Consider the following 27,749-nt stretch of genomic DNA (forward strand, 5'->3'; position numbering starts at 1 on the left):
TGGATTAGATGACCCTCGGGGTCCCTTCCAACTCCACAATTCTACGATTCCAACTGCAACTCCCATCATCCCTGGCTACTGGCCATGCTTGCTGCTGGGGGGTTTCAGTTTGACAACATCTGGAAGGCCAAAGGTTTCTCACACCCGTTCCAAAATATTGCATCAGGTTCCTCACCACACCTCTGGACATTATTGGAAGCCAGAAGGCGGCTCCAGATCTCGATTAGGTATATTTGATTTACCCACCCACCCAACACCCCACCCCAATTCCTTCCTGCCACCGTCTCACTCTGTCAGTTTCCTCTTTGACGGAGGGATGAGATGAGACGGGAGCTCGTTAGGGAGCTCGTGGCCTTCCAACTTGACTTTGATGAGGTGGTTGGCCAAAGCAAACTCGTCGTCGTCAAGCATCCCGTCCTTGTCGATGTCGGACAGTTTCCAGATCTTGCCCAAGACCGTGTTGGGCAGCTTGGACCTCACCATCTCCTTCTTCGCGTTGGCGCCGGTTACCTTGCCGTCCACCGGCGAAAGCGTGTAGAAGATCTCGTCGTACATGGGCTTGTCCCTGGCTACCACCCAGTTGGCGTCGTCGATCCCTTCCCCGGCGCCCTCGCCGTAGCCGTGGCCAAAGGGGCCGTGCAGGGTGCCCTCGAAGGCGCCCCCTTTCACCATCTGCACGGGGCGCTGAGACTCCTCCTGGCGCACCAGCACCATCAGCTGGGCAATGTCGCTGGCAAGCATGTCCTCGACGGCATCCAGCAGTTTGCTCTTCAAGGGCTGGAACTTACTGAAGTCTTGGCCCTGCAGCTGTTCCTGAAAGACAGAGCGATGGGCAATTATTCAGCGTTAAGAGAGGGGAGGGCAATCAACTAAGACTCCTGAGAAGTAGCTCTCAAACGTTTTCCCTCTGGAATAAACATTCACCACACCGATTTTTTAATTGGCAAGAAATACTTTTTGGGGGTGGGGGTGGGGGGGAACAACTCCTAGCAGTGCTTGGTTTTGAAAATATACCTATCCATACCTGGCAGATTTAATGAGAGATGTGAACTGGCTTTTGCAGGGGAATCTCATTTAAATTACAGGTGAAACTCGGAAAATTAGAATGTCGTCGAAAAGTGCATTTATTTCAGTTCATAATGCAACTTAAAAAGGTGAAACCAATATATGAGATAGATGCATGACATGCAAAGCAAGTTATGTCAAGCCTTTATTGGTTGTTATTGTAATTATTTGTCATTAGGCGGGTCAATTATAAATGGAATGTAATTAACGAAATGTAATAAAGGGTAAAGGGGCCCCTGACCATCAGGTCCAGTCGTGTCCGACTCTGGGGTTGCAGCGCTCATCTCGCTCTATAGGCCGAGGGAGCCGGCGTTTGTCCGCAGACAGCTTCCGGGTCATGTGGCCAGCATGACAAAGCTGCTTCTAGCAAACCAGAGCAGCACACGGAAATGCCGTTTACCTTCCCGCCGGAGCGGTCCCTATTTATCTACTTGCACTTTGATGTGCTTTCGAACTGCTAGGTGGGCAGGAGCTGGGACCGAGCAACGGGAGCTCACCCTGTTGCAGGGATTCGAACCGCCGACCTTCTGATCAGCAAGCTCTAGACTCTGTGGTTTAACCCACATAGCGATGTTTATTTTTGTTTATTATTGTATTATTGCAACTATTTGTTTTATTACAGTGGAATTTCCAAAAGAAAGCATTTGTAAAAATTAAAAGAAAAAGAAAAAATAGGAAGTTGCATTACTGAAATAAATGCACTTTTCGATGATGTTCTAATTTTCCGAGTTTCACCTGTAGGTCTGACTTGAAACAAACTAACTCCCACCCCCTCATCAGCACAAATAAGCCTTTCTCTTTTCTGATCTTTCCTGTTTGTCGGAGTTGAAAATCCTTGTTCACGGCAATTTGTTGTGGAGAAGCACAGAACGGCCAATGCTCTTGAAGAGAGGCATGGGTACTGTTTCGTGCCACCACCGAGAAGGCCCTCTGCCTGGTTCCCTGTAACTTGGCTTCTCGCAGTGAGGGAACCGCCAGAAGGCCCTTGGGCGCTGGACCTCATGGAATTAATCAATTCTATGATTAATCTGACTCTGCAATTTGGAAGGCAGGCTGTGCTTCCCCCCGCCTCCCCAGAACGATAATCTGAACTGAAAATGAGAGTTCCCTTCTGGGCGAAAGCATTCCCTTCCAAACCGGAACGTTCTAGCCGAGGTGGGCAGCAAAGTTCATCTTTGCCTTAGACCTCCCTCTGTGCAAGTGAAACTGAGGAGTTTTCCGTCCCTGTTCTCAGATGCTCTTTGTTTTTCCTGGCACTCACTTGCATCTTCTTCAGGTTGGGAAAGTCTCCCGGTGAAATCTGGTGCTCCCGCTCGATGCGTCCGTAGATCTCGCCCAAATTGTTCACGAGCTCTTTCTTCTTGTTATCTTTCCCAAACACCGACGGCATTTCTTTCTTAAGGGAGCTAATGATGTAAGCATGGACCTAAGGACATCACAGAAGGGAGGTGTAAATACTTTGGGTTTTTTTAAGACAACAACAACAACAATGGCATCGCTACAACATTTCTAGTCTATAATGCTCACGTATTTCCAGAACCTCGACCAGAGCCAGGGCCTTTTCAACACTGGCTCCGATCTGGTGGAACGCTCTGTCTCATGAGACCAGGGCTCTGCGGGACCTGATTTCTTTCCACAGGGCCTGTAAGGCAGAGTTGTTCCACCTGGCCTTTGGCCTGGAATCAACTTGATCCCCTCCCCCTTTTTCCTTCTGTGATGGAACTCATATTTGGGGACTTCCCTGGCTTTTTCTGGCCCATGTAGGGCCAGTCTGGATAGTTGGCCTGGTGAAGATCTGACATTTTCTCCCCCAAACAGGTTTTGATATGAGTTTCTATCGAAATGAGGCTGCATTTTAATGTTGTATTTAATCTTGTTTCTAAGCTGTATTTTAATCAATTGCTTTATATCCGGTGTTAGCCACCCTGAGCCAGTCTTGGCTGGGGGGGGGCGGTCGGTAAATAAATAAATAAATAAATAAATAAATAAATAATAAACAACTATGGGCAACTCATTCTCATCCGATTCTCCATCCCTCCTGCCCAAGTATTCTCCTCCATTTCTGCAAGGAACTCAAGGTGTTCCCCTTTTAATCCCAACAGCCCTGCAAGGTGGGTTACGCTAAGAGACAACAGCTCATCCAAGGAGCTTCACAGCTGCGTCAGAATTTGTCTCTCGTCTCCCAGGTCCTAGTCTGGCTTTCTAGCCCAGTTTTTCTTGGACCTGGGTCCCTGATAACCTCAGGCATGTTGGGCATGTTCCCCAAAGCATCTTTTTATGGGGCTGATGGGATCTGCGGTCCAAAATATCTGGAAGACCTCTGGTTAGCGAATGGTGCACTAAGTCACACACTGGTTCTCAGGTAGACACAGTTCAATTTCTATTTTTATTTTGCATGTTTCTGAGCAGGACGCGTGATGAAACCGATGCCTTGCAACACTCAGTTGCAAAATACTTGTTCCGTCGTGACATTTCCTGAGAGCTTTGAACGCATCACAGTCCCTTAGATCAAGCTATCCTGAGTTTCATGACGAGGACAAATGGAAAAAAGGGGTGGAACGCAGCCCGTAACTGCAAAATTACAGCGGTACCTCGGTTTTTGAATGTCTCCATTGATGAATGTTCCGGAACTCGAACGCCGAAAACCCGGAAGTAAATGCTTCCGTTTTTTGAACGCGCCTCGGTAGTCGAACGGCTTCCACTGAGGTACCACTGAATTTTTTTCTACATTTTCTCTGTAAATCTGCAGGCCGCCCTTTGCGCCTCAGTTTTCGAACATTTCGGAAGCTGAATGGTCTTCCGGAATGGATTACGTTCGAAAACCGAGGTTCCGCTGTATAACCAGAGCCAGTGTGATGTGGCGCTTAGAGCAGCCTTTCTCCAGCTGCTGCCAGACTACAACTCCCACCATCCCTGACCACTGGTCCTGGAAGCTAGGGAAGATGGGAGTTGTAGTCCGACAGCAGCCGGGGACCCAAGTCTGAGGAATGCTGGGCTAATCTCTGGGACAGTGGGCAGAGAAAAGCTTTCCTTGTACACCTGCTTCTGAAAATCCCTTCAGGAATAGGCCACTGGGGAGAGAGAGGAAGGGAGACAGACAGACAGACATTCACCTTGGCTAGCCTTGCCCGCTTAATGAGGTCATTCAGTTTCCGGAGGGCTGCGTTTCGGGGCAGGCTTTGGATGTCTCTGAAGAGGTCCTGCTCCTCCGCCTCAAAGAGCTTGCGGTTATCAGGGATGAGCAGCGGGTGAGACCAGAAGGAGCCGATGTAGACCCTGATCACCTCGGGCGTGTTGACGATCTTCCCCAACGACCACATGAGCGCCCCGTAGACCCGCATGAGCTGCTGGGTCTCGATCTGGTCCGCCTTGTTGAGCACCACCCTCATCTTGTCCTCGTGGTTCTTCAGGGCTTTGATGACCTCGGAGAACTCGTCCGAGATGTCCAGCTTGTGGGCGTCGAAGAGGAGGATGATGCGGTCCACCCGCTCGGCAAACCACTCCAGGACGGCAGCAAAGTCGTAACCTATGGTGGGGCAGGGGAGACGAGGGGAGTCCCGTAAGAACACCAGCAATGGCTCCCTTGGTTGGAGCGTGGTGCTCAAAACGCTAAGGTCATCCTCATAATAAGGGGCAGCTGCATATTCCTGCACTACAGGGGGTTGGACTAGATGACCCCAGGGGGTCCCTTCCGGCTCTATGATTCTATGAACACAGGAGCTGCCATGGGAGCAAGGGGGTGCCTTTTCAGCTCAGGCTAGTTTGCCAGCTACGACCCCTTTGGGGCAGAAATGACTTGGCCCCTGTGCTCCATTGCTCTGTCTGGTAGCTTCCATTTTTAAAAATAATTTTAAGTTACAAATATTCACATTCATACAAATAAAAAGTGCAAAAAACATACATTGATCATCGACTTCCCTTCCCACCCCAACCCCCCCGGTTCATTCCAGTTATCCTCTGTGGCTACATATTCAAGTTGTTCCATATTCATTCTCTCTCGCTATCTTACAACTTAATTACACACTGCTGAATTTACTCTATTCCTGCTAAGGTTTTAACTTGTTTACAGTGATTCTTCAAATATTCTGCAGACATTTCCCACTCTTCCTGAAATGCTCTTTCTTCCTGATCTCTTAGTCCACCAGTTAACCTTGCCATTTCTGCATATTCCATCAATTTTGTTTGCCATTCTTCCTTCGCCGGTACTGTCAGTTTGCATTTCTAGGTGCAGAAAAGTATCGATCTGATGTGCAGAGATCTTTCCTATTCTAATTAATTCAGAAGGGTCCTGGAAGCTTCTCTGGGTGAAAGAAACAAGCAGAAGGTTCCTGGTGTTTGGGTTATTCCTTCAGAAAGTCTAGTTGGTGTAATCTGTTTCTGTTATCTCTTTCTGTCAAGGTCATGCTGACTATAATAATAAGGCCAGGAGGAGCCTGGGCGTCACTTTCTCTTTCCACCTCTTCCTCCTGGTGTGGTGGTTAAGAGCGGTAGACTCCTAATCTGGGGAACCGGGTTCGCGTCTCCGCTCCTCCACATGCAGCTGCTGGGTGACCTTGGGCTACTCACATTTCTCACAGAGTGTTTGTTGTGGGGGAGGAAGGGAAAGGAGAATGTTAGCCGCTTTGAGACTCCTTCGGGTAGTGATAAAGCGGGATATCAAATCCAAACTCTTCTTCTTCTTCTGTACATAGTGTTAAGGTTTAGACCAGGCATCCCCAAACTGCGGCCCTCCAGATGTTTTGGCCTACAACTCCCATGACCCCTAGCTAACAAGACCAGTGGTCGGGGAAGATGGGAATTGTAGTCCAAAACATCTGGAGGGCTGAAGTTTGGGGGTGCCTGGTTTAGACTTACCGGTGAAACTCGGAAAATTAGAATATCGTCGAAAAGTGCATTTATTTCAGTAATACAACTTATTATTTTTTATTTTTACAAACACTTTCTTTTGGAAATTCCACAGTAATAAAACAAATAGTTACAATAATACAAAAATAAACATTGCTATTACATTTCGTTAATTACATTCCATTTATAATTGACCTGCCTAATGACAAATAATTACGATAACAACAAATAAAGGCTTGACATATCTTGCTTTGCATGTCATGCATCTATCTCATATATTGGTTTCACCTTTTAAGTTGCGTTACTGAAATAAATGCACTTTCAGACGATATTCTAATTTTCCGAGTTTCACCTGTATTATAAGTTATTGTAAGTTTAAGTTAAGTCTGCTGCAACTGGATTTCTGATGGACAGGGCGAATTCTGAATATGTATTGGATTTGTGACCATCCTGCTCATTTGCCTTCAGTAGCAGTAAAACTCTGCTGGATAAAATAGTCATTGCCTCTGGTCTATTTTCTGGGGATCATGCAACGTGTTTAAGGTTTTTTTTTGTTTTAAACAATTTTTATTTGATTTTACAAATATAATTTTATAACAGTCCAAATTCCTATCCATCTACTGTACAGTAATACCTTGGGTTACGAACGCGATCCGTTCCGGAACGCAGTTCGTAACCCGAATAGTTCGTAAACCGAACGCAATGGGCGCCGCCATTTTGCGCATGCGCAAAGCGCAATTGTTGCGATTTTCGCGCTTTGCGCATGCGCAGATCGCGCGATCGCGCGCGCACCGCTTTTGCGCGCGGGGCGAAAACACTTCCGGGTTTGCGCAGTTCGTAACCCGAACTGTTCGCAAACCGAGGTGGTCGTAACCCGAGGTACGACTGTATAGAGATTACTCTGAATCTTGAGACTTCCCCCCCATCCCCTCCACGGGTCCTATTGTCAACATTTAAAACTGTGTATTATTCCATAGTCTATATCAGGGGTGGCCAACTTCCAAGAGACTGGAAGTTAAAAACTGGCAGTTAAACGGAGTTAAACTGGCAGTGATCTACCCCCTTTTGGGGGGTTCAGGTCAAAGTTGTTGAGCTTTTTTATGAAGGAAAGCCCTGTTTTTTTGGGTTCATGTAAAAGTTGTTGAGCTTCTTTAGTTTAGGAAGGAAGCGATACTGAGCTTTTTTTTTTAGGAAGAAAATCCCTGTTTTTGGTGGTTCAGGTCATTTTAGGGGTACAGGGCAAAGTTGTTGAGGTTTTTTTTAGGGGAGCCAAAGTATTTTAGCTTCTCGGGGGGGGGGGAGCCACTGATCTACCGGTGATCTACCACGGACATCCAGTGATCTACCGGTAGATCACGATCTACCTGTTGGACATGCCTGGTCTATATTTTATATCCCTCTGTATTTTTATCCATAACATTTGTTACATTATAAGTGAGATTAAAATCCTGCTAATGTTTTCATCTGCTTGCAATGGTCTCCTAAATAAATTATAAATTTCTCCCATTCTTTTTTTAAAGTTCCTGTCCTCTTGGTTCCTGAGTTTTCCATTCAGCTTTGCCATTTCAGCATAGGCCATCAGCTTAGCTGGCCAAACAACCCAAACCAAACAACGCGCTTAAGTTTTTGCTCTGCTAACTATATGTCGGGAGTTCTGCTCCGGATCAATATTGAATAGAATTCCACGACAGGTACTGTACTGCTCCCCTCTGGAAGCTTCCAGATTGGGTTATTGCAATGCAGTCCGCATGGGCTGGCCTTGAAGGCTACTAAGGAACTTCAGCTGGACCCAAACTGGTTAGGGTTCCCTGTACATCTCATATAACACCTGTTTTAAAACAGCCGCACCAGTCGCCGGTTCATTTCCAGGCGCAATTCAAGGTTCTCGTGCCTTTGTAACGCAGTGGTACCTTGGTTCTCAAACTTAATCCGTTCCGGAAGTCCGTTCCAAAACCAAAGCACGCTCTCCCACAGAAAGTAATGCAAAAATGGAATAATCCGTTCCAGACTTTTAAAAACAACCCCTAAAATAGCAATTTAACATGGACTTTACTATCTAACAAGACCACTGATCCGTAAAATGAAAGCAATAAACAATGTACTGCAGTGACGCAATCAATCAGTAGCTGAACTGGGTTCCCACACAGTCACAAAAACAAAATCAAAAAGAGCCGCAAATACAAAAACGCAAAATAAATAGCAAAAACAGACAGGCGGCAGCGCAACACTCCAAACGGAAGTGCGGCACTCAAATCGGAAGCGTTAACACTCAAAACGGAGCACGTTCGGCTTCTGAAGAAGTTTGCAAACCGGAACACTTACTTCCGAGTTTGCAGTGTTTGGGTTCCAAGTTGTTTGAGTACCAAGGCGTCTGAGAGCCAAGGTACCACTGTATATAAAGGTGCAAAATTGTGCATGCCCTGCCTAGCCAGGAACTGCCGCTCTGGGGTGAGAGCTGCTTCTTATTTCTCCAAAGGAAAAACTTAATAAACAGCAGAAAAGGACAGGGAACGCCTTGGCTGCAGCGAATCCCAAAGGAAAATTGCACAAGCAGTTTTCACAGCCCTGCATCTGCCCTGCTTTTCTCAGCCAAAGGGAGAAGAGCTGCCTGCATGTCAGGCTTCCAGAACTAACATTTGCATTAAGACAAAGAAGCGCAGGGCATGTCCCGGGTTCAGGTCTCGCTCAAGGGCTCGTTGTACGACCCACATTCAGATCTCTCCACGTTACTGCATAGGAGGGGATCATTTTGGCTCAATTGCAGCAGCTGGATACATATATAATAATAATAACTGTAGAGTTGGAAGGGACCCCATAAAAATCACTCCGAAAAGAAGAGGAATGATTATGCTTTGGGATTCTGAACGATTTCACCAGTATTAAGAAAGGGAACTAAGCTTCTCTCTCTCTCTCTCTCTCCAAAATATTCCAGTCTTGACCCCCAATAATTTGTTGGTTTTGCAACCATACCGAATCTGTCAACAATGACAGATTTTTCTAATTTCTTCGGACAGTGACGCTTCAAAGGCAAACTGGCTAAAAGTGCTCTCAATGTTGGCACAAGCTGCTGATCAAACAGGCCTAGGAAAGGTTTTCTGGCAAGGCTAAGTCAGTGCTAAGCAAAAGCACCACTCCCATTCTTAATTGTTCCAAGAACAGACCAGTTAAATGGTTGACATAAGGAGACGGACAACGTGTATCCTCTAGCGGGAGCAATACTAACATTAAGACTCACTAACTCAGGCCTTCGCCAACCTGGTGCCCTCTAGGTGTTTTTGACTACTACTCCTATTAGTCTGCTGATTTTCTGCTGCTAGTAGCACCGAGATCTCCTCCACGCAGTCATTTAGTGAGTGAGCACCTGAGCATATGCAGAGTGCTCAGAATTTGCTGTTGCCATAATGCCCACATGCTCTCACCTTTACTTGGCTCACAGAAGGCCTCTTTTCCAAAGGGTCCCTGGCATTTAAATCAAATTGATTTAAATCACGATTTGAATCACTAGCCAGCAAGACTTGATTTAAATCATTTTTTTTTTTACAGAAAGACTCATTCTTGCTGGTATAATCTTCATATTTACAATCAGATGAAAGTTTCAGTTTTTGGAACAATAAGTTTTCAGAGTAGTTTTTACAGTTATATCAAAAATTACTGGTTTGGTTATGCTACTAGAGCAAAAAGAACATTTGTTTAAAGAAGGTTGGAAAACGTTTATGGAATAAATGGGGGGAAATTGTGTGCACTTGAAAAGGTTGGCAGCATTAAGTTCAATTCAACAGTGTAATAAATAAGTCTTGATGGAAGTAATAACGGAATGCTGAATGGCTTAGTTTATATGAAATATACATGGATTTATGCTACGCAGAACGAACCATGGAAAGAGCAGAAGGGAAGTCATTGATATTTGAAGGTTGTCAAAATGAATATTCTAAATTGTAAAACAGAAAATTTCATTAAAATTATATATATGAGAATGAGAGATGAGTCCGGCCGGGGGAGTGTCACGGCTGTCTCCCCTCCCTTTTCCTGGTCTTTAAGAACCAGAAGAGGCATGAAAAGCGCAGAGGAAATATTGGCAATGCACAATTCTCTCCCTGGAAAGAAGGGGATTTCTTCTTCTTGGACTTCGACAAAGATGGCGTGTGTGACGCAGCCACATTTTCAGCCATTGAGAGCAGAGCAGAGAGAGAGAGAGAGAGAGAAAGTGGAAGCAGAGGTGCTGGGTTTGACTGGTTTGCAACAGGAAGAAGGAAGAAACAAATGGATAATAAACAGGAAATTTATAGAATGCAAGCTCCTCTTGCAGAAATAAAATCCATTAAATGTGCAATTACGAACGAAAGTCAAGAAATCAATGGCTGCTGAACGAAGGAGCAAGATCAGAACTGTTGTAATTGGATTAATCAAGATTATGGAAGCAGAAAGAAGTAAGAATTTGGCACCCTGAAATCCAGGCACACAGGAAGTCACCCAAAATAGTTTAATTTGGACTTTGAATAATTAGCTCTTTTAATTTTATTGTAAGTTGGTATTGTGATAATGTGGCATTTTTTGGATTATTGTAATTGAAAATTAAAAAATATATATATTAATAAAAAAAGAAGGGGACTTAGGCAGCTGGGGAAAGGCAGCGATCTTCAGTCTCTGCAACTGCCCCACAGGGGCAAGACGTACGGAAGAAGATTTGCTGTGCTCACTCGAATCATAGAGTTGGAAGAGACCACAAGGGCCATCCAGTCCAACCCCCTGCAACTGCCCCACAGGGGCAAGACGTATGGAAGAAGATTTGCTGTGCTCATTCGAATCATAGAGTTGGAAGAGACCACAAGGGCCATCCAGTCCAACCCCCTGCCAAGCAGGAAACACCATCAAAGCATTCTTGACAGACGGCTGTCAAGCCTCTGCTTAAAGACCTCCAAAGAAGGAGACTCCACCACACTCCTGCCCTGGCACTCCTGTGCAGATCCTGTGTTTCCCTCCTAATAATTTACTTTATGTGATTTACTGCCTTCTGCATGCAAAGCCAGTGAGCTCTTCTTCAAACAGACAGATGGGTTGGCTAAAAGATCTTCCCAGACTGTCCCCGCGTCCCACAGAAGGAGAAACGTTCTTGCTCCGGAGTCCGTAAGCGGTTCAGAGGCCGAAGGAGGGACAGACGACCTTCGCAAAGAGGAACCTTGATGAATTTCCAGAGTCTGCCGGTCTCTCCCACCTTCAAGGACGACTGGAAAGGTCAGGAGGACTCGCCAAAGTGGGTCAAGCCTCATTTCACACACAGGCCTGGCTCACTAATGAGCGTAGAAAAGTGACATTTGGAACGAGAAATCCAGGCCAACAGAGTGAGCAATATCAAGGGTGTCAGGGGCCGAGGCAATTATCGATAGACCCCGAGAGGGAAACCTATTTATAGCCGAACAAACACGGGCGACAGCTATTTATAGAAAACGTTTTTTCTTTTAAATACCCGAGAAGGCACCCCTGGCACCAGCTGCTATTCAACGTGGCATTGGAGTGAAACTTTGCTCAGCCAGGGGTTCAAACAGCCACAAAGGATGACTTTAAACCCTGAACAAGATTTTATTTTTTGAAGCAAGGACGTGGGATTACTTCTTTATGGATGGATGTAAAAGGATTTCCCGAGTGAAACCAAGACAAAAAGATACACGTCGCTATAAAGATGTTTGAAGCTGTGGATGCTTCAGGGAAGGTTGAGGGAGTTCGGAGAATCGTAGAGTTGGAAGGTACCCCAAAGGTCATCCAGTCCAACCCCCTGCGCTGGGAGTTGGGGATGTTTAGCTTGGAGAAGAGATGACTATTGGATTGTTGTAATATTTTTGTTTAAGTTGTCTGTTGTCGCTTCAGCTTTCTACACACCGGTTAAGGGATATTTTAAATACAGTGTTTCTCATATTATAAGACATGTCTTATATTAATTTTTTTCTCAAAAAAACACGACATGGCTTATTTTCGAGGGATGTCTTATTTTTTTAAAAAAGTGCACGCGGGCGCTGTTTGCCGGGCTTGTCAAGCCCAGCAAACAGCGCCCGCCGATCTTCGGTGACAGGCGGGGGTGGGCGGAGAGCGGAGAACGATCTCCGCTTCCCCCCCCCACCCCCGCCTGTCACACAGGACAGGTCCGAAGATCGGCGGGCGCTGTTTGCCGGGCTTGTCAAGCCCAGCAAGGAGCGCCCGCCGATCGTTGGTGACAGGCGGGGGTGGGGGGAGAGCGGAGAACGATCTCCGCTTCCCCCCCACCCCCGCCTGTCACACAGCACAGGGCCGAAGATCGGCGGGCGCTGTTTGCTGGGCTTGTCAAGCCCAGCAAGGAGCGCCCACCGATCTTTGGTGACAGGCGGGGGTGGGGGGAGAGCGGAGAACGATCTCCGCTTCCCCCCACCCCTGCCTGTCACACAGGACAGGTCCGAAGATCGGCGGGCGCTGTTTGCCGGGCTTGTCAAGCCCAGCAAACAGCGCCCGCCGATCTTCGGTGACAGGCGGGGGTGGGGGGAGAGCGGAGCACGATCTCCGCTTCCCCCCCACCCCCGCCCGTCATACAGCACAGGGCCGAAGATCGGCGGGCGCTGTTTGCCGGGCTTGTCAAGCCCAGCAAACAGCGCCCGCCGATCTTCGGTGACAGGCGGGGGTGGGGGGAGAGCGGAGCACGATCTCCGCTTCCCCCCCACCCCCGCCCGTCACACAGCACAGGGCCAAAGATCGGCGGGCGCTGTTTGCCGGGCTTGTCAAGCCCAGCAAACAGCGCCCGCCAATCTTCGGTGACAGGCGGGGGTGGGGGGAGAGCGGAGAACGATCTCCGCTTCCCCCCACCCCTGCCTGTCACACAGCACAGGTCCGAAGATCGGCGGGCGCTGTTTCCCGGGCTTGTCAAGCCCAGCAAGGAGCGCCCGCCGATCTTCGGCTCTGTCCCCCGATGCGCTACGGCTCGGGGAAGCAGGCAGGAAGCTCCTGCTGGGTCCCGCGCCTTCGCCTCTCGCTCGGTCGGGGCTTTGCGATAGTGCTTATTTTCGGGGTATGTCTTATTTTTCACCAACCCTTTGAAATCCTGTCATGGCTTATTTTTCGGGGATGCCTTAAAATATGAGAAACACGGTACATGAAGCGATGTAGAAATGGTGTGAATAAATAAAAAAACTGTATACACTGGTTTTACAGATACAATAAATAAATAAAAGATATCAAATGTATTTCTTTCTCTCTCTCTCTGTACACAGCCACCATGTTTTCAAACGGTGGCAAGTTTATAAGTTCATTAAAGAAATAAATTCCACTAAAGAGAGCAGTAAAATCCGGCATGCCATCCGGATTTCCCTGCTCTGGGATCGAACTTAATCATTAGTCCCCAAGTGCACCCCAAAGCCAATCCTGTAAAGACTGGAAATCATTAAGAGACTATGCTGAGCAATACCTACTGGGCTGGTGAGTTTATAAGGTTTGAAACCAGATTTAAGCTACGTCCCAGAGAGGAAATGGACCCTTGTCCCCGTCAGTTTGCATTTCTTAGTGCTACTTAATTCAAGTGGGTTCTGGGAGCTTCTCTGTGTGAAAGAAGCAAGCAGAAGGTTCATGGTGTTTGGGTTATTCCTTCAGAGAAGCTGAGGACAGCTGCCTTAAAGTGGTCTCTTATCTCTTTCACTCAAGGTCATGACGACTATAATAATAAGGCCAGAAGAAGCCTGGGCTTCACTTTCTCTCTATCTCTTTTCCTTTTGGTGTGGTGTTCTGCACATGTGTTAAGCTTCAGACTTATTATTTATACCCCGCCACTCTGGGCGGCTTCCAACAAATACCAAAATACATTAAAATATCACAGATTAAAAACTTCCCTAAACAGGGCTGCCTTTAGGTGTTTTCTAAATGTCAGGTAGTTGTTTATCTCCTCCAATGGGAGGGCGTTCCACAGGGCGGGCGCCACTACCAAGAAGGCCCTCTTCCTGGTTCCCTGTAGCTTTGCTTCTCGCAGTGAGGGAACCGCCAGAAGGCCCTCAGCGCTGGATCTCAGTGTCTGGGCTGAATGATGGGGGTGGAGACGCTCCTTCAGGTACACTGGACCGAGGCCATTTAGGGCTTTAAAGGTCAGCACCAACACTTTGAATTGTGCTCGGAAACGTACTGGGAGCCAATGTAGGTCTCTTAGGGCCGGTGTTATGTGGTCTCGTTATTGTAAGTTTAAGTTAAGTCTGCTGCAACTGGATTTCTTATGGACAGGGCCAATCCTAAATGTACTGGATTTGTGACCATTACAGTGATGCCTCCCATTGCAGACGGGATCCGTTCCGGAACTCCGGTCGGATCCCGAGGTTTCCACAACGGGAGGTGCCTGTTCTGCGCATGCGTGAGTGGCAAAACCCGGAAAAATATTTCCGGGTTTGCTGCTTTCGCAACCCAAAGTAAGGCGACGTTCTACTGTATGCTCATTTGCCTTCAGTAGCAGTAGCGCCCTGCTGGACGACGTATCAATTGCCTCTGGTCTATTGTTTGGGAACTCTGTAACCTGCTTAAACTTTTACTCCTCAGCAACGACAGTCCCATCCACAGAAGCTGCTCCTTTCACTTTACCTCGGCTGATTCTCTGCTTCTCCCCGGAAAGGATCCCCGGTGTGTCGATCACGCTGATGCTCTCCAGGACCGGATTTGGCAGCTGCGCACAAACGAATCTAAGGGGGGGGGGGGAAGCAGGAGAAAAAGGTCACACTGAAGTAATGCAAGTAACAGAACATGGATAATATACAGTATGGGATGAGAATTAAGTCTTGGCCCACTGGTTTTCCTCTGGCGTTCTCCACTGAAAAGCATTCCATGTGCTGAAGATTAAAGGTAAAGGGCCCCCTGACCATTAGGTCCAGTCGCGGACGACTCTGGGGTTGCGGCACCCATCTCTCTTTACAGGCCGAGGGAGCCGGCGTACAGCTTCCAGGTCATGTGGCCAGCATGACAAAGCCACTTCTGGCAAACCAGAGCAGCACACGCGGAAATGCTGTTTACCTTCCTGCCGGAGTGGTACCTATTTATCTACTTGCACGTGCTTTCAAACTGCTAGGTTGGCAGGAGCAGGGACCGAGCAACGGAAGCTCACCCTGTCACGGGGATTCGAACCGCCAACCTTCAGATCAGCAAGCCCTAGGCCTCAGTAAAAACAAGCCCAATAGTGTGGCCCAGTGGCTAGATTGTTAGACTAGGACCTAAGAGACCTGGGTTCGAATTTCCACCTGGTCATGAAGCTCCCTGGGTGACCTTGGGCCAGTCATAGTCTTTCTGCCTAGCCTACCTCACAGTGTTGTTGTTGTGGATTAACTGAGTGTATGCCACCTTGAGCTCCTTGAAAAATAGGTGGGGTGTTAACCCAGCAGATAAAAACAATGAAATCAAGACGGAAAAATTCATCCTGAAATCCAAACACGGCAACAGCTGATCATTTAATGCTCTGCATGGCAAACTTCACCAAGGCCGGCCTCGTATGTAACAGGCAGGCAGCAGAATCTCTCTTTCCCTTTAATACCAGCCTCCTGGGTTTGGCCCTGATGTTTTGAAAGGAAGTGTTCTTGATTATTTAGCTGTGCAAACAATAAATCAGATCTAGGCCCCCTGCTACGAGTTGTCTTCCACCACACTCTGTACCCTCTTCTGACACTCAAAAGGCAGCTGTGTTTTCATGTGTTCAATTTAGGGTTTCGCCACAAGGGTTTGTTTGTCCTGCTTTTAAGCCTTTGCCCCTGCAGGAGTCCGACCTGCTAGTTAGCATCTGAGAGTGCGCTGGGGCTAAGTAAATGCCAGAAAAGTCAGGAGGCAAATTTGGCCAGGGACAAAGGCACAGAAAAAAAAACATTGTTTCTTTGACGCTTGCCTCAAAACAGCGCATACACACACACACACACACACACACACACACGAAAACTGTTCAAAGCGTCGTTAGAATCAAAGATAAACTAAAAACTTGATTAAAGCACACGTCGGCATTCTACCTATCTGGATTGGCTGGCCTAAAGAAGAATGTTTGTGTTATTGAGCTATAAATCTGATCATATAGACTGCATTGTATAATTCTGACTGTGTGGCTTAGCCCCATATTTCTGGGATGCTTTTCCCCCTAAAATGCTTTTCTCATTGCCTCTATGCCTCTGTTTGCCAAAGGGGAAGCCAGACAGAATGCTAAGCTATCACGGCCGGATGAGCTGGCCCTGTCTGACGCACAGTCTTACTCAAGGCTGCTGGAAGTTGCTAGCTTGACGCGTAAACTGAAGGCTAAAGGCTTTGTTAAGCCAGCATGTGTTTACGCACAGGACCGGACACAGGAAGATCCATATATGTACTTGTGGCCCCCTTGCGTGCGCACATTTACAGGGAGGGGGAAAGGAGCCCAAAGAAGTGTATAAGAAGCTTTGCAATTTGTGTTTCTTGTCGTGAGCTGATCACCTTGAGTCTCTTATTGTTGTTGTTGTTTAGTCGTGTCCGACTCTTCGTGACCCCATGGACCATAGCATGCCAGGCACTCCTGTCTTGCACTGCCTCCCGCAGCTTGGTCAAACTCGTGTTCGTAGCTTCGAGAACACTGTCCAACCATCTTGTCCTCTGTCGTCCCCTTCTCCTAGTGCCTCTTATTAATAAGAATTAAATTCTTTCTCTGAATTCAACCCCGGTGTCTTATTGACTATCTCTGTCCTGCCTGGGTGCAACTGTCTTAAAGGACCCTTAGTAGCTGATAAGGCTACAGTAGCAGGTGCCAAAAAGAGAAAACAAGGGGAGGCACCTGCCGCCTGATGTCAATAGGCAAGGAGTTCCCTGTGTTGCATTCTAAAGCAGCTCTCGAGAGCAGAGCGCTCCTCACTGACCTGTTCAAGAAGGCGTTGCCGAAGGCATTCAGCTTCCTGAAAGGCTTCTTGGGATCCACCACCAGCGCGTTCCCGGGAATGATGCCTTCCACGTCGCCCTGCATCACAGCAATGAAGGAGTCCGTCGTGGGCTCTGGACCGATCCTCATGCCGGGGAACTCTTGCTCGAGAAGGTACCTAGGAACAGACGTAAAAGCGTAAGAGGGGGTGCCACTGGTTCCACTTAAGACGCAGCGTGCTCAGAGGGGTTGCTGCTAGTTGCAAATCTGATGCTAGGCGGTGCCAAGCTCTCCTTTAGCAGGCAGCTACTAACCCATGCAAAACGCCAAGCTGTGATTTATTTGATCAAACCCTGCTGAGTGTCTTAATTCGAAGCCCTGGTTTGCTGCCGGCCTTACAAACCCTGGTTTGTTTTAATCATGGGTAGGCAAACTAAGGCCTGGGGGCCGGATCTGGCCCAATCACCTTCTCAATCCAACCCACGTGTTTTTACATGAGTAGAAAGTGCCTACATTCTATATCAGGGGTCAGCAAACTTTTTCAGCAGGGTGCCGGTCCATTGTCCCTCAGACCTTGTGGGGTCGGGACTATATGTAGAAAAAAATATATGAATGAATTCCTATGCCCTACAAATAACCCAGAGATGCATTTTAAATAAAAGAACACATTCTATTCATGTAAAAATACCAGGCAGGCCCCACAAATAACCCAGAGATGCATTTTAAATAAAAGAACACATTCTACTCATGTAAAAACATGCTGATTTCCGAACTGTCCGTGGGCCGGATTTAGAAGGCGATTGGGCCGCATCCGGCCCCCAGGCCTTAGTTTGGGAACCCCTGTTCTATATGGACTGGTTGCAAGGCAACATGTGCAAATGGCTATGAGGTCCATAGATTACCACATAACATATATTCGACCCAAAAAACAGTGACAATTTGTTGTTGACAAAGGACAGCTGGACATATAAAGGGCCCCATGACCTTCAGTAGCACAGGGCCTCCTCAACCCTAAATCCGGCCCTGGGGCTATCCCACCAGCAATGCACTATTTTTGCATCAATGACATGCTGCCGAACGCAGCACCGAAACCCCCTCCCCCCCAAGACAAGCGGACCAGGAAATCTGAGCGAAACCTGAACTTAAGACAAAACCAAAAAAGACAAGACCTGCAGCCAGTCTGCACAGGTGCAGCGGAAAAAAACACCTGTCCAGTATCATTTCCACCCCCCACCCAAGGAGACCTGAGCAATTTGTACCCAAGATCTCAAAAGAACAAGGATTTCATTGTACTAGGCGTGATGGCTGAAAGAGGAGGGGTGCAGAAAAAGAGAGACAAGGAATTTCTTGTGAGCCACAGTCTATGCCAGGGTAAAAGGCTTAGAAAACACAGCAGTGAAAACAGGATGTACTCTCAACTGGTGGAAGAATCACATGCCGGCAAGTTAATATTCTGCGTACTGTTATAGGCAGTGGTGATGACAGGTGGTCCTTTGAATTCAGCCTGGTCAAACAAAACAGGCTACTTCCGGGTTAGGCTACTGCAATGCTCTCTGTCCAGGTCTGCCCATGAAGACTGTTTTAGGCCAGGCAGCGAGAAAACATATGCAGCAAAAGGGCCACACACTTATCTCTCCAACCAGGCAAGCAAGAGGCAGTCTCAAGATTTCAAGGAAACACATCCAGCGGAAATACGGTAGTCAGGGAAGGCGTGGCTGAGGAAGGGGGGCGGCGGCCCGGGGAGCATCTCAAGGGCCAGAAAGAGAGAACAGAAGGGCCACATTTCACCCCCACCTCACTGCAGGGTCCCCAGCTCAATTTGGAACTGATTACGAATTTTTTCTCCCAATGCATTCCTATGGGATTCGACTTACAAATGTGTGTTCGGAACGCATTAAATTCGTAAGTAGAGGTACCACTGTATATATACAAGATAGGCACTAAATGTGTTACAGTCGCCAAAACAGAATCCCTAAGTTGCCGTTTTGGGGCCAAAATAGAGCTCAAGAGTCGCATTTTTCCATGTGACTTTTTGGTTCCAGAAATTCATTTCAACTGTGCAAATAAAATATAGAATTCTACAAAATGTGTTGTTGGTGTGTGAAAACAGTCCAAGGATCCCAGGCAGGCACCTCCAGATGGCGGAGATGCCAGGCACCATCCTGGTTTGGGACAGACAGTGGGAAGAAAGCTTTCTATGTGAATCGATAGAAATACTTTTTTTTAACCTGATGGGATCGATACGCCCAGGGAAAGGAGTGTGTTTACATTGGCCAAACTGGGAAAAAAGGGTCTAGGAGATATTTGACCGCCACCACTTTGCCTCTGACAGGCTGAAAGTGCAGTGGCAAGCGCTTTCAATGCTCTAGGCCAGGGCTAGGGCAGTCTTTTGCCAATTTGGCACCCCCCAGGTGTTTGGAACTACAAATCCCATCAGCCCGAGCCAGTTCAGCCAAGGCCTCACCTTGGATGGTCAATTCCAGGTGCTGCTTCCAGGGAAGTCATCGCCAAGCTATTTCTAGGGGCTTGCCAAGGCCTGTCTCTCAACCGCAAGCAGCCTGTTTCGGCACCCCATGAGAATCTCGCAACGTTAAGAATTTGACGCCTTGAGTCTGTTTGTTTCCTCTTCCCTTGCCATCCCCTTTTCCTTTTGTGTCACGTCCTTTTTGGATTACAAGCTGGGGGCTGGGCTACCTTCAGTGGCCTGCAAACTGCTCACGGAGCCTTTCTGGCTGAAGAGCAGGATACAAAGGCTTTGAACAAATAAAATAAAGGGAGCGACTGGCCCCAGAGAGGCCTGCGCTGGCAGCCAGCACTCCTGGGGACAGCTGTGTTTATTTTATTATCAAGAGGGCTCACGGGCTCAAACCACAGCAACTCGCCGCAGCAACTCTAGCAAAGCACAGCGACAGCCAGCTGGACTGTGGCGCTATGCGTCCCTGCGCCTGGCTGTTAACCAGAGGGGGCTGGTGGTTCGAGCCCACCCAGAGACAGCTGTGGGCAGGATTCCTGCATTGCAGGGGGTTGGGCTGGATGACCCTCGGGGTCTCGCTCAGCTCTATGACTTCATGACGATCTCTTTCTGCCATCTGTGCCCCACATGAGATACAACCCCTCAGGCTGACATAGGATGATGACAGAGTCAGACCACTGGTCCATTTAGCTCAGCACTGTTTGCACGGACTGGCAGCAGCAGCCGCTCTCCCGGGCTTCAGGCAGGCAAGACTGAAGCCGGGACCCTCTGCGCGCACAGCAAATGCTTCGCCGCAGAATTACGACACCTCCCTGGACGGCAGAGTTGCACGTCGACAGAACCAGACGGGCACAAACACATCTTGCTTCACCGACCTTCAGCACAGTATGGCTCCTTCCTTCCCCGTTTCGAAAACCTCCCGGCCACCCTTCCCCGATCTAGCTTCAACTATCGGGCAATTGCATTTAAGCCTCTCAACCGTGACCCAAGTCTGACCCCCGTGGTTCTTGTTCCAGCTCTACAATTCTGCGCAGGGAATTGGGGATCTAAGCCGAGATCCAGCAGGCCCATTGTCTCGTAATGCGTGGGTCCGAGACAACAGAGAGCGCTGCTGATATCCATTACAATTTTTGTATTTTTTTTTGTTAAAAAATCTGTCAGGTCTGTGTGGGATTAAAACGCACAATGAGCCTCTTATTCTTCTCCAGCATCTCTAGTTCAGCAGGCCCTCAATAAACAGCACAGGTGGGGTCACTTTGAATTGCTGTTTCCAAAGCCATTCTTAAAAGGGCTATTTAAAAAAGACCGCCTATCTCTTTGCTATTGTATTTGGAATAAGAGGAGAAGACTGGGAGCGGCCGCCGAGACCACATAACACCAGTCTTGAAAGACCTACATTATCTCCCAGTACGTTTCCGAGCACAATTCAAAGTGTTGGTGCTGGCCTTTAAAGCCCTAAACGGCCTCGGTCCAGTATACCTGAAGGAGCGTCTCTCCACCCCCATCGTTCTGCCCGGACACTGAGGTCCAGCGCCGAGGGCCTTCTGGCGGTTCCCTCGTTGCGAGAAGCCAGGTTACAGGGAACCAGGCAGAGGGCCTTCTCGGTGGTGGCACCCGCCCTGTGGAACGCCCTCCCACCAGATGTCACTGTTTCTCTCTTCCACTCCACCCCCAAGTTTTACACACAGTCCCCCCCCCAAAAAAAATCAAGCCCTCCTTAAAAATAGCCGCCATCCTGGAAAACATGCTATAGTATTTTCTGGCTGAAAAAGATCTGCACCTGTTTTTTAAAAGAAAAAGCAGTCAGCTGAACTGCTTGGTCATTCTGTACTTGGCTCTTGCGCACAAGCGATTAGGTTTCCGAAACACCAGCACAGGTAAAAATTCCAGGACCTCTCAAGGTCAACAGTCACCAGGTACTGGAGATTTTATTACCTGCCCCTGGTTCTCCCTCTCTGTACACACAAACTTGAGTTTCTCTCCCTCCAAGTAATGAGTGACTGGCAGGAGGTTAGAGCAGGGAAGGCTCTCCCCACAATCTCACAGCAGGAACATAGGAAGCAGCCTCATACAGAATCAGGTGCACTGGTCCATCTCGCTTAGTATTGTCCGCACTGACTGGCAGCAGCTCTTCAGGGTTTTGGGCAGGGGGGCACTCCCAAGTCAAATTGTGAGAGGTTGGGGATTGAAGCTAGGTGCTCTAACCACCGAGCCACAGTCACCAGGGTCCGTCCGCTCAAATCTCCTGCATTTGCCCATTCCCAGTCTGGGGCCAGCTGGGGCCAGTACTGTAGCTCTCGTGCCATAAACAGAGCTAAGGCATGAGACTCTTCATTCCAGGGTTGTGGGTTCGAGTTCCGCTTCTACAGTTCGACTTCACTTCTACAGAGCCTGGAAAGGGAGCTGGACCCTGAAGAATCAGAATGTTAACGTTTTGACAAGGCTACTCGTCAAAAAAATAGGGAGTGTGATTCGTCAGGGACATTCAGCAGAAGACTGGGATTAATACTGTCCATCTAGATTAATACTGTCTACACTGATTGGCAGCAGCTCTCTAGTTTTTTTAGACAAGGGTCTCTCTGGGTTCTACCAGGGGTGGGTATTTATGTATGCAAATCTTCAATGCTGGGCTACATCCCTTCCCCCAATATTTTCTTTTTTTTTAAGTCCATTCCTTGATGCTAAACTCAGCAACTCTTGTGCATGCTTATATGGAGGGCAAACCCGTGCGCTAAAACAACTCCCTAAGCCAGGAGCAGCTGACCCCTAGTATCCACCCCCCCCCAGGCTGCGGGTCTGTTGCAGCTCCTCTCCCCAGCAATTCTTCCATCTCCTGCAGCCAAAAGAAGTAGCAGAAGCTTAAATCTCCCTGCCCAGCTCAGGGCCCTACGGGGATACAATTCACCTCTCCAGTTACCAGATCCCTCGTTTTGGGTGTGTTTGAGATGAACCCAATTCCTGCACAGGTCAACTGAGGGTGGGGTAGGGCAGAGTTGGGTTGTGTGTGCGTCCATCCTTTGGGGAGGGGGCGATGGGCCACACCCATGTTGCTATGAAGTCCCCCGAAGCTTGGTCAAGGACGAGTGTGGTCCTTCAGCCAATTTACTATTATTTTGTATTATTATTATTATTATTATTATTATTATTATTATTATTATTTATACCCCGCCCATCTGGCTGGGTTTTCCCCACCACTCTGGGCGGCTTCCAACAAATACCAAAATACATTAAAATATCACAGATTAAAAACTTCCCTAAACAGGGCTGCCTTTGGGTGTTTTCTAAATGTCAGGTAGTTGTTTATCTCCTTGACCTCCGATGGAAGGGCGTTCCACAGGGCGGGCGCCACCACCGAGAAGGCCCTCTGCCTGGTTCCCTGTAGCTTTGCTTCTCGCAGCGAGGGAACCGCCAGAAGGCCCTCGGTGCTGGATCTCAGTGTCTGGGCTGAAAGATGGGGGTGGAGAAGCTCCTTCAGGTATACTGGACCGAGGCCGTTTAGGGCTTTCAAAGTCAGCACCAACACTTTGAATTGTGCTCGGAAATGTACTGGGAACCAATGTAGGTCTCTTAGGACCGGTGTTATGTGGTCTCAGCGGCCGCTCCCAGTCACCAGTCCAGCTGCCGCATTCTGGATCAATTGCAGTTTCCGGGTCACCTTCAAGGGTAGCCCCACGTAGAGCGCATTGCAGTAGTCCAAGCGGGAGAGCACCAGAGCATGCACTACTCTGGTGAGACAGTCCGCGGGCAGGTAGGGTGGGTCTCAGCCTGCGTACCAGATGGAGCTGATAGACAGCTGCCCTGGACACAGAATTTAACCTGCGCCTCCATGGACAGCTGTGAGTCCAAAATGACTCCCAGGCTGTATTACTTATTAAATTGATATAGCTCCCTTCACCCAAGGATCACAGGGTGGTTTTACAAGTCAGCCACTCCTGCTGTAAAATCGCTCTTAGAAGTTAATTCAGCTGTGCTCTACTTGCACTGATCCAGAAGAAAGACACCAGTATCAGTAAAAGTCTAAAGGGTATATTACGCATACTATTATGAGGAAAATTCAGAAGGTATAGACATGCGTCACTTGAGACATTCATCGTTTTAATTATCTACAGCCTGTTTGCATGGGAGGGGTGTTTTAAATTAGTTTGGTGTTATTGTTTTTTTAAAGAGAATTGCCTTTTACATTTATTTATTATAATGCTGGTTGGTTGGTTTCTTGCTTAACGTATTGTAAGTCACTTTGAATTGCTGTGGCAAAAAGGAAGGAAAAATAACTGACTAATAAATTTGGTACCAATAACAACTGGCTATAATACCTGGAAAAATCCTGCCCATTGGAAGATGCACTGGACAAAGAAAAAGGTCAGATATATTTGCTTCCTCCCATGATCATACTGTCTTCTTCTTCTTTGGCGATCACTCGTAGCCGAGTAAGATTGTCTTCCATAAACACAGTTTTAACAATGAGTCTGTAAGTGACTGTGGAGGCCAATTCTGAATTCACACGTCCTTCCACAGTGGGGACATTGGTTTCCGGGTGGGAGTTGATCACGGTGTGGATTTGCCAAGCGTGCCTCCCTCTTAGCACACTTCTCCCTTGCGTCCTGAGTTTGAGTGTCTTCAAAGCCCATCCCGAGTTCAAGTGTCTTCAAAGCTTTACCTATCGCACTGTAGGAAGAACCCGGCCGCAGGATCAAGCCAAAGGCCAATCTAGATTCGCATTCTGTGCCCGATGCAGCTAAACAGGTACCTCTGGGGAAAACTCATAAGCCGTTTTCCAGCTGTTGCAATTTGTGTTCAGAGGCAAACCACCTCCAATACTGGGAAGAACAACTCCACTGGGAGAAGGCAGCTTCCTTTGTTCCTATGGATTCGATCTAGAACAGGGGTAGGCAACCTAAGGCCCGTGGGCCGGATCTGGCCCAATCGCCTTCTAAATCCATTCCCTGGATGGTCCGGGAATCAGCGTGTTTTTACATGAGTAGAATGTCCCTTTTATTTAAAATGCATCTCTGGGTTATTTGTGGGGCATAGGAATTCATTCATTTCCCCCCTTCAAAATATAGTCCTGCCCCCCCCCACAAGGTCATAGAATCATAGAATCGTAGAGTTGGAAGAGACCAAAAGGGCCATCCAGTCCAACCCCCTGCCAAGCAGGAAACACCATCAAAGCATTCTTGACATATGGCTGTCAAGCCTCTGCTTAAAGACCTCCAAAGAAGGAGACTCCACCACACTCCTTGGTAGCAAATTCCACTGCCGAACAGCTCTTACTGTCAGGAAGTTCTTCCTGATGTTTAGGTGGAATCTTCTTTCTTGTAGTTTGAATCCATTGCTCCGTGTCTGCTTCTCTGGAGCAGCAGAAAACAACCTTTCTCCCTCCTCTATATGACATCCTTTTATATATTTGAATATGGCTATCATATCACCCCTTAACCTTCTCTTCTCCAGGCTAAACATACCCAGCTCCCTAAGCCGTTCCTCATAAGGCATTGTTTCCAGGCCTTTGACCATTTTGGTTGCCCTCCTCTGGACACGTTCCAGCTGGTCAGTATCCTTCTTGAACTGTGGTGCCCAGAACTGGACACAGTACTCCAGGTGAGGGACCGTGGACTGGACCCCTGCTGAAAAAGTTTGCTGACCCCTGATCTAGAATCATAGAATTGTAAGGTCATCTAGTGCAACCTCCTGCAATGCTTGGAATCTGTACTAAAGCACCCGTAACTAAAGGCCATCCAAGCTCTGCTTAAAAACCTGCAAGGAAGGAGAGTCCCCAACTTCCCGAGGGAGACCGTTCCACGGTAGAACAGCTCTTACTGTCAGAAAGTTCTTCCTGACGGAATTTGCTTTCTTGTAACTTGAAGCCATGGGTTCGAGTCCTACCCTCCAGGAGCAGGAGAAAACAAGCTCGCTCTATCTTCTTGATCTAGTATCAGGAAAGGTTCCACGGTCAAACCCTGAGCCAACACCTAGTTTTCAGCAAGAGGGGAAAAGCCTATGTCTGGCCTGGCTACTTAAGTTACACGAGTCCACACCTGCGGTCTGACGTGGTATAGCCCAGACGCAGCCTTACCAACTCAGTGAGAACTAAGCCTGAACCATCTCACGGTGACACAGGTAGATAAGTCTCCTACGAGTGATCTTCCATGGGGTTTGTGGCCCTTCAGTAACTCTGTGGATGCGATGACTGCCCAGACCCTGTTTTTAGGCCTCCCCTTCTTCAAAGTGGAGCATCTTTGTTCTTCTGCACCTGCAAGTTTATGGGTACCACTTGAGAGTAGCCTGGAAAGCATTTTTCGAATCTCCAGGGGCCACTGAGCAATTGCTATGCACCCAGCTAAAGGCACCTAAAATCTCTCCCCCACCCCCTCTCTCTCCTCCAAAATATCCTCCAATTATGGAAGACGTGATCTAAGCGTACTAGCAGCCCATAATTTTCTCAGAATTTTCTCAGAATCTGTGCACTCAGCGTTCCAGAGACTCCTCTCATGTAAACACCACTTGCTGTGTGAACATGAGACACCCCCTTGCCTTGAACACCATCCGTTGCAAACTTTGCTCCCAGGGAAAACACTCTTGCTGTAGCATCTTAAGGATTATCATTAAAGTTTACGCCATAATAAAATCTGCGAGTCTTCAAGATACCACAAGTCCCTTTGCTATTTCTCCTGCAACAGACTAACCCTCCTGGATCGTCTTCTTTTTCAGGATTCCTGTAATATTTTGCCAGTTTTTTAAAAAGGTCAGCAAACTATGTTCTTGGTATGTCATACGTGCCCATTCGTGCTAATTTTCACCACAAAGACCCACATAGGTTTTCACAGGCTCCAGTGATCTCACAATTTGTCTCCGTGGGATTGTATACAAAGGCCAAGACCCACAGCTTCCCCCAGAAAAGAATCACGGCAAATTTATTCTCCGGTATCGTTGCCAATGTTCTGACAGCCGGCACAAATTAATTCATGCACTTGGTATCACACCCAGCCTTCCACAGGCAGGTCCAAAACATACATTTAAAGCACTTTCATAGCACATGGCTTGCCCCCCAAATAGTCCTGGGAATTGTAGTTTGATACGGGTGTTGAGAATTGTAGCTCTGGGGTGAGAAACTACAGTTCCCAGGATTTGTCGGCCAATGACATGTACTTTTTATGTGCTTTGAAGGTCCTTTAAATACAAGGTGTAGATCTGGCCTGTGTTTCACCAGGCGGCGGTTTAAAAAGCTGGTCCAACTGGCCGAAAAGCCAGCATTTGGGGAAAGAAATCAATAGATACAAAGCCACAAGCTGAAAGTCTCCTAACTGCAAAATCTAAATCAGAAGAAGAGAGCACAAAAAGGAACTAGAGAGATTAGGTTTCTTAAATTTTTATCTCTTCCCACTACAAAAAGTCCAGAAGCATTGAAATATGCAACCACCAGGGCAGTTTTCATGCTGGCCAATACAGGCCAGCAATAATTTATTCCCCCCCACCAGAAATCATATAAGGACTGCCTATACGAACCGACCCAGACCCTGCATGTGTCATCTGAGACTCTTCTCTGTGTCCCCTATCCCGAAGAGGTTTGGTGGGTGACAACACGAGAAAGGGCCTTTTTGGTGATGGCTCCCTGCCTGTGAAATGCTCTTCCCAGAGAGGCTCGCCCAGCGCCATCACAGCATCCCTTTCGGCACCAGGCAAAAACATTCCTCTTTACCTTCACCTTTGGCCATTAAATAATCCATAGCCTTTGGACTAGATGATGCCTGGTGGTCTCTTTGAACTCCATGATTCTATGCAATGGGGGGGGGGGCTGTCATTATGATTTTTTTGGTGACTTGTTTCATGGTCTTCTATTATGCTATGCACATTATGTTTCTATGGGTTTTTTTTTATAATGCTATGTAAATTCTGTTTCTCATGTTGTACACTGCCGTGGGATCTTCAGATAAAAGGCCAGTATATAAATTGAATTAGTACAATGATGGTCTATACAGAATTGGCCAAGCTAACAGCAAAAATAAACAGAACCTAATGAAGTTTTGTGGAAGAACAGAAGGCTTTTTTTTGGAACATTTAAAGAAATGTTATGGCGTGATGAATTTGTGAGCAGAATTTGAACGAAGGCCTTGGATATGATTGTAGAGTTGTTAAGATATAAGAGGGCAAAGACAGGGTGTGGCAAGGGGGAGAAATTAAAAACACCATGAGGTGTCTTTATGTTTGGGAGTGTATAAGTGATTTTATAAAAAAAATAAAATAAAACGTTTAGAAATCGAATAAATAAGAAGAATAACAAAGACCCCGTGGTTTTTACCTTATGAAGGTGGTTTTGCCGGTGGAATATTGTCCCACGAGGAGCACCATGGGCTTGTTGTCAAAGTCCGCATCTTCCAAGGCGGGCGAATGAAACTCGTGGAATTTGTAGTATTCTTCCAGAGGGAGAAGCTTGGTTTTGTAGAGTTTCTTCAGCCCCTCGCTCACCGTCTGGAACACCTCGGGGTCTTTCCTCCTCCGGTCGTCGTTGCCCAGCCAGCTGAACATCTT

General features: G+C 47.6%; 1 protein-coding gene across 1 annotated transcript; it reads right to left on the minus strand.

Moving 5' to 3' along the window:
- Positions 1–262: 262 nt before the first annotated feature.
- On the minus strand, positions 263–27,749 carry LOC118091640 (EH domain-containing protein 3). Its single transcript, XM_035128747.2, has 6 exons — positions 27,520–27,749; positions 16,755–16,931; positions 14,485–14,582; positions 4,179–4,591; positions 2,327–2,491; positions 263–813 (listed from the first exon to the last, which is right to left on the minus strand). The coding sequence occupies exons 1-6, from the start codon at positions 27,744–27,746 to the stop codon at positions 286–288; spliced, it is 1,608 nt and encodes a 535-aa protein (XP_034984638.1). The 5' UTR covers positions 27,747–27,749; the 3' UTR covers positions 263–285.

This window comes from Zootoca vivipara, chromosome 12 (genome assembly GCF_963506605.1).
Source record: "Zootoca vivipara chromosome 12, rZooViv1.1, whole genome shotgun sequence".
In the NCBI taxonomy this organism is placed as follows: Eukaryota; Metazoa; Chordata; class Lepidosauria; order Squamata; family Lacertidae; genus Zootoca; species Zootoca vivipara.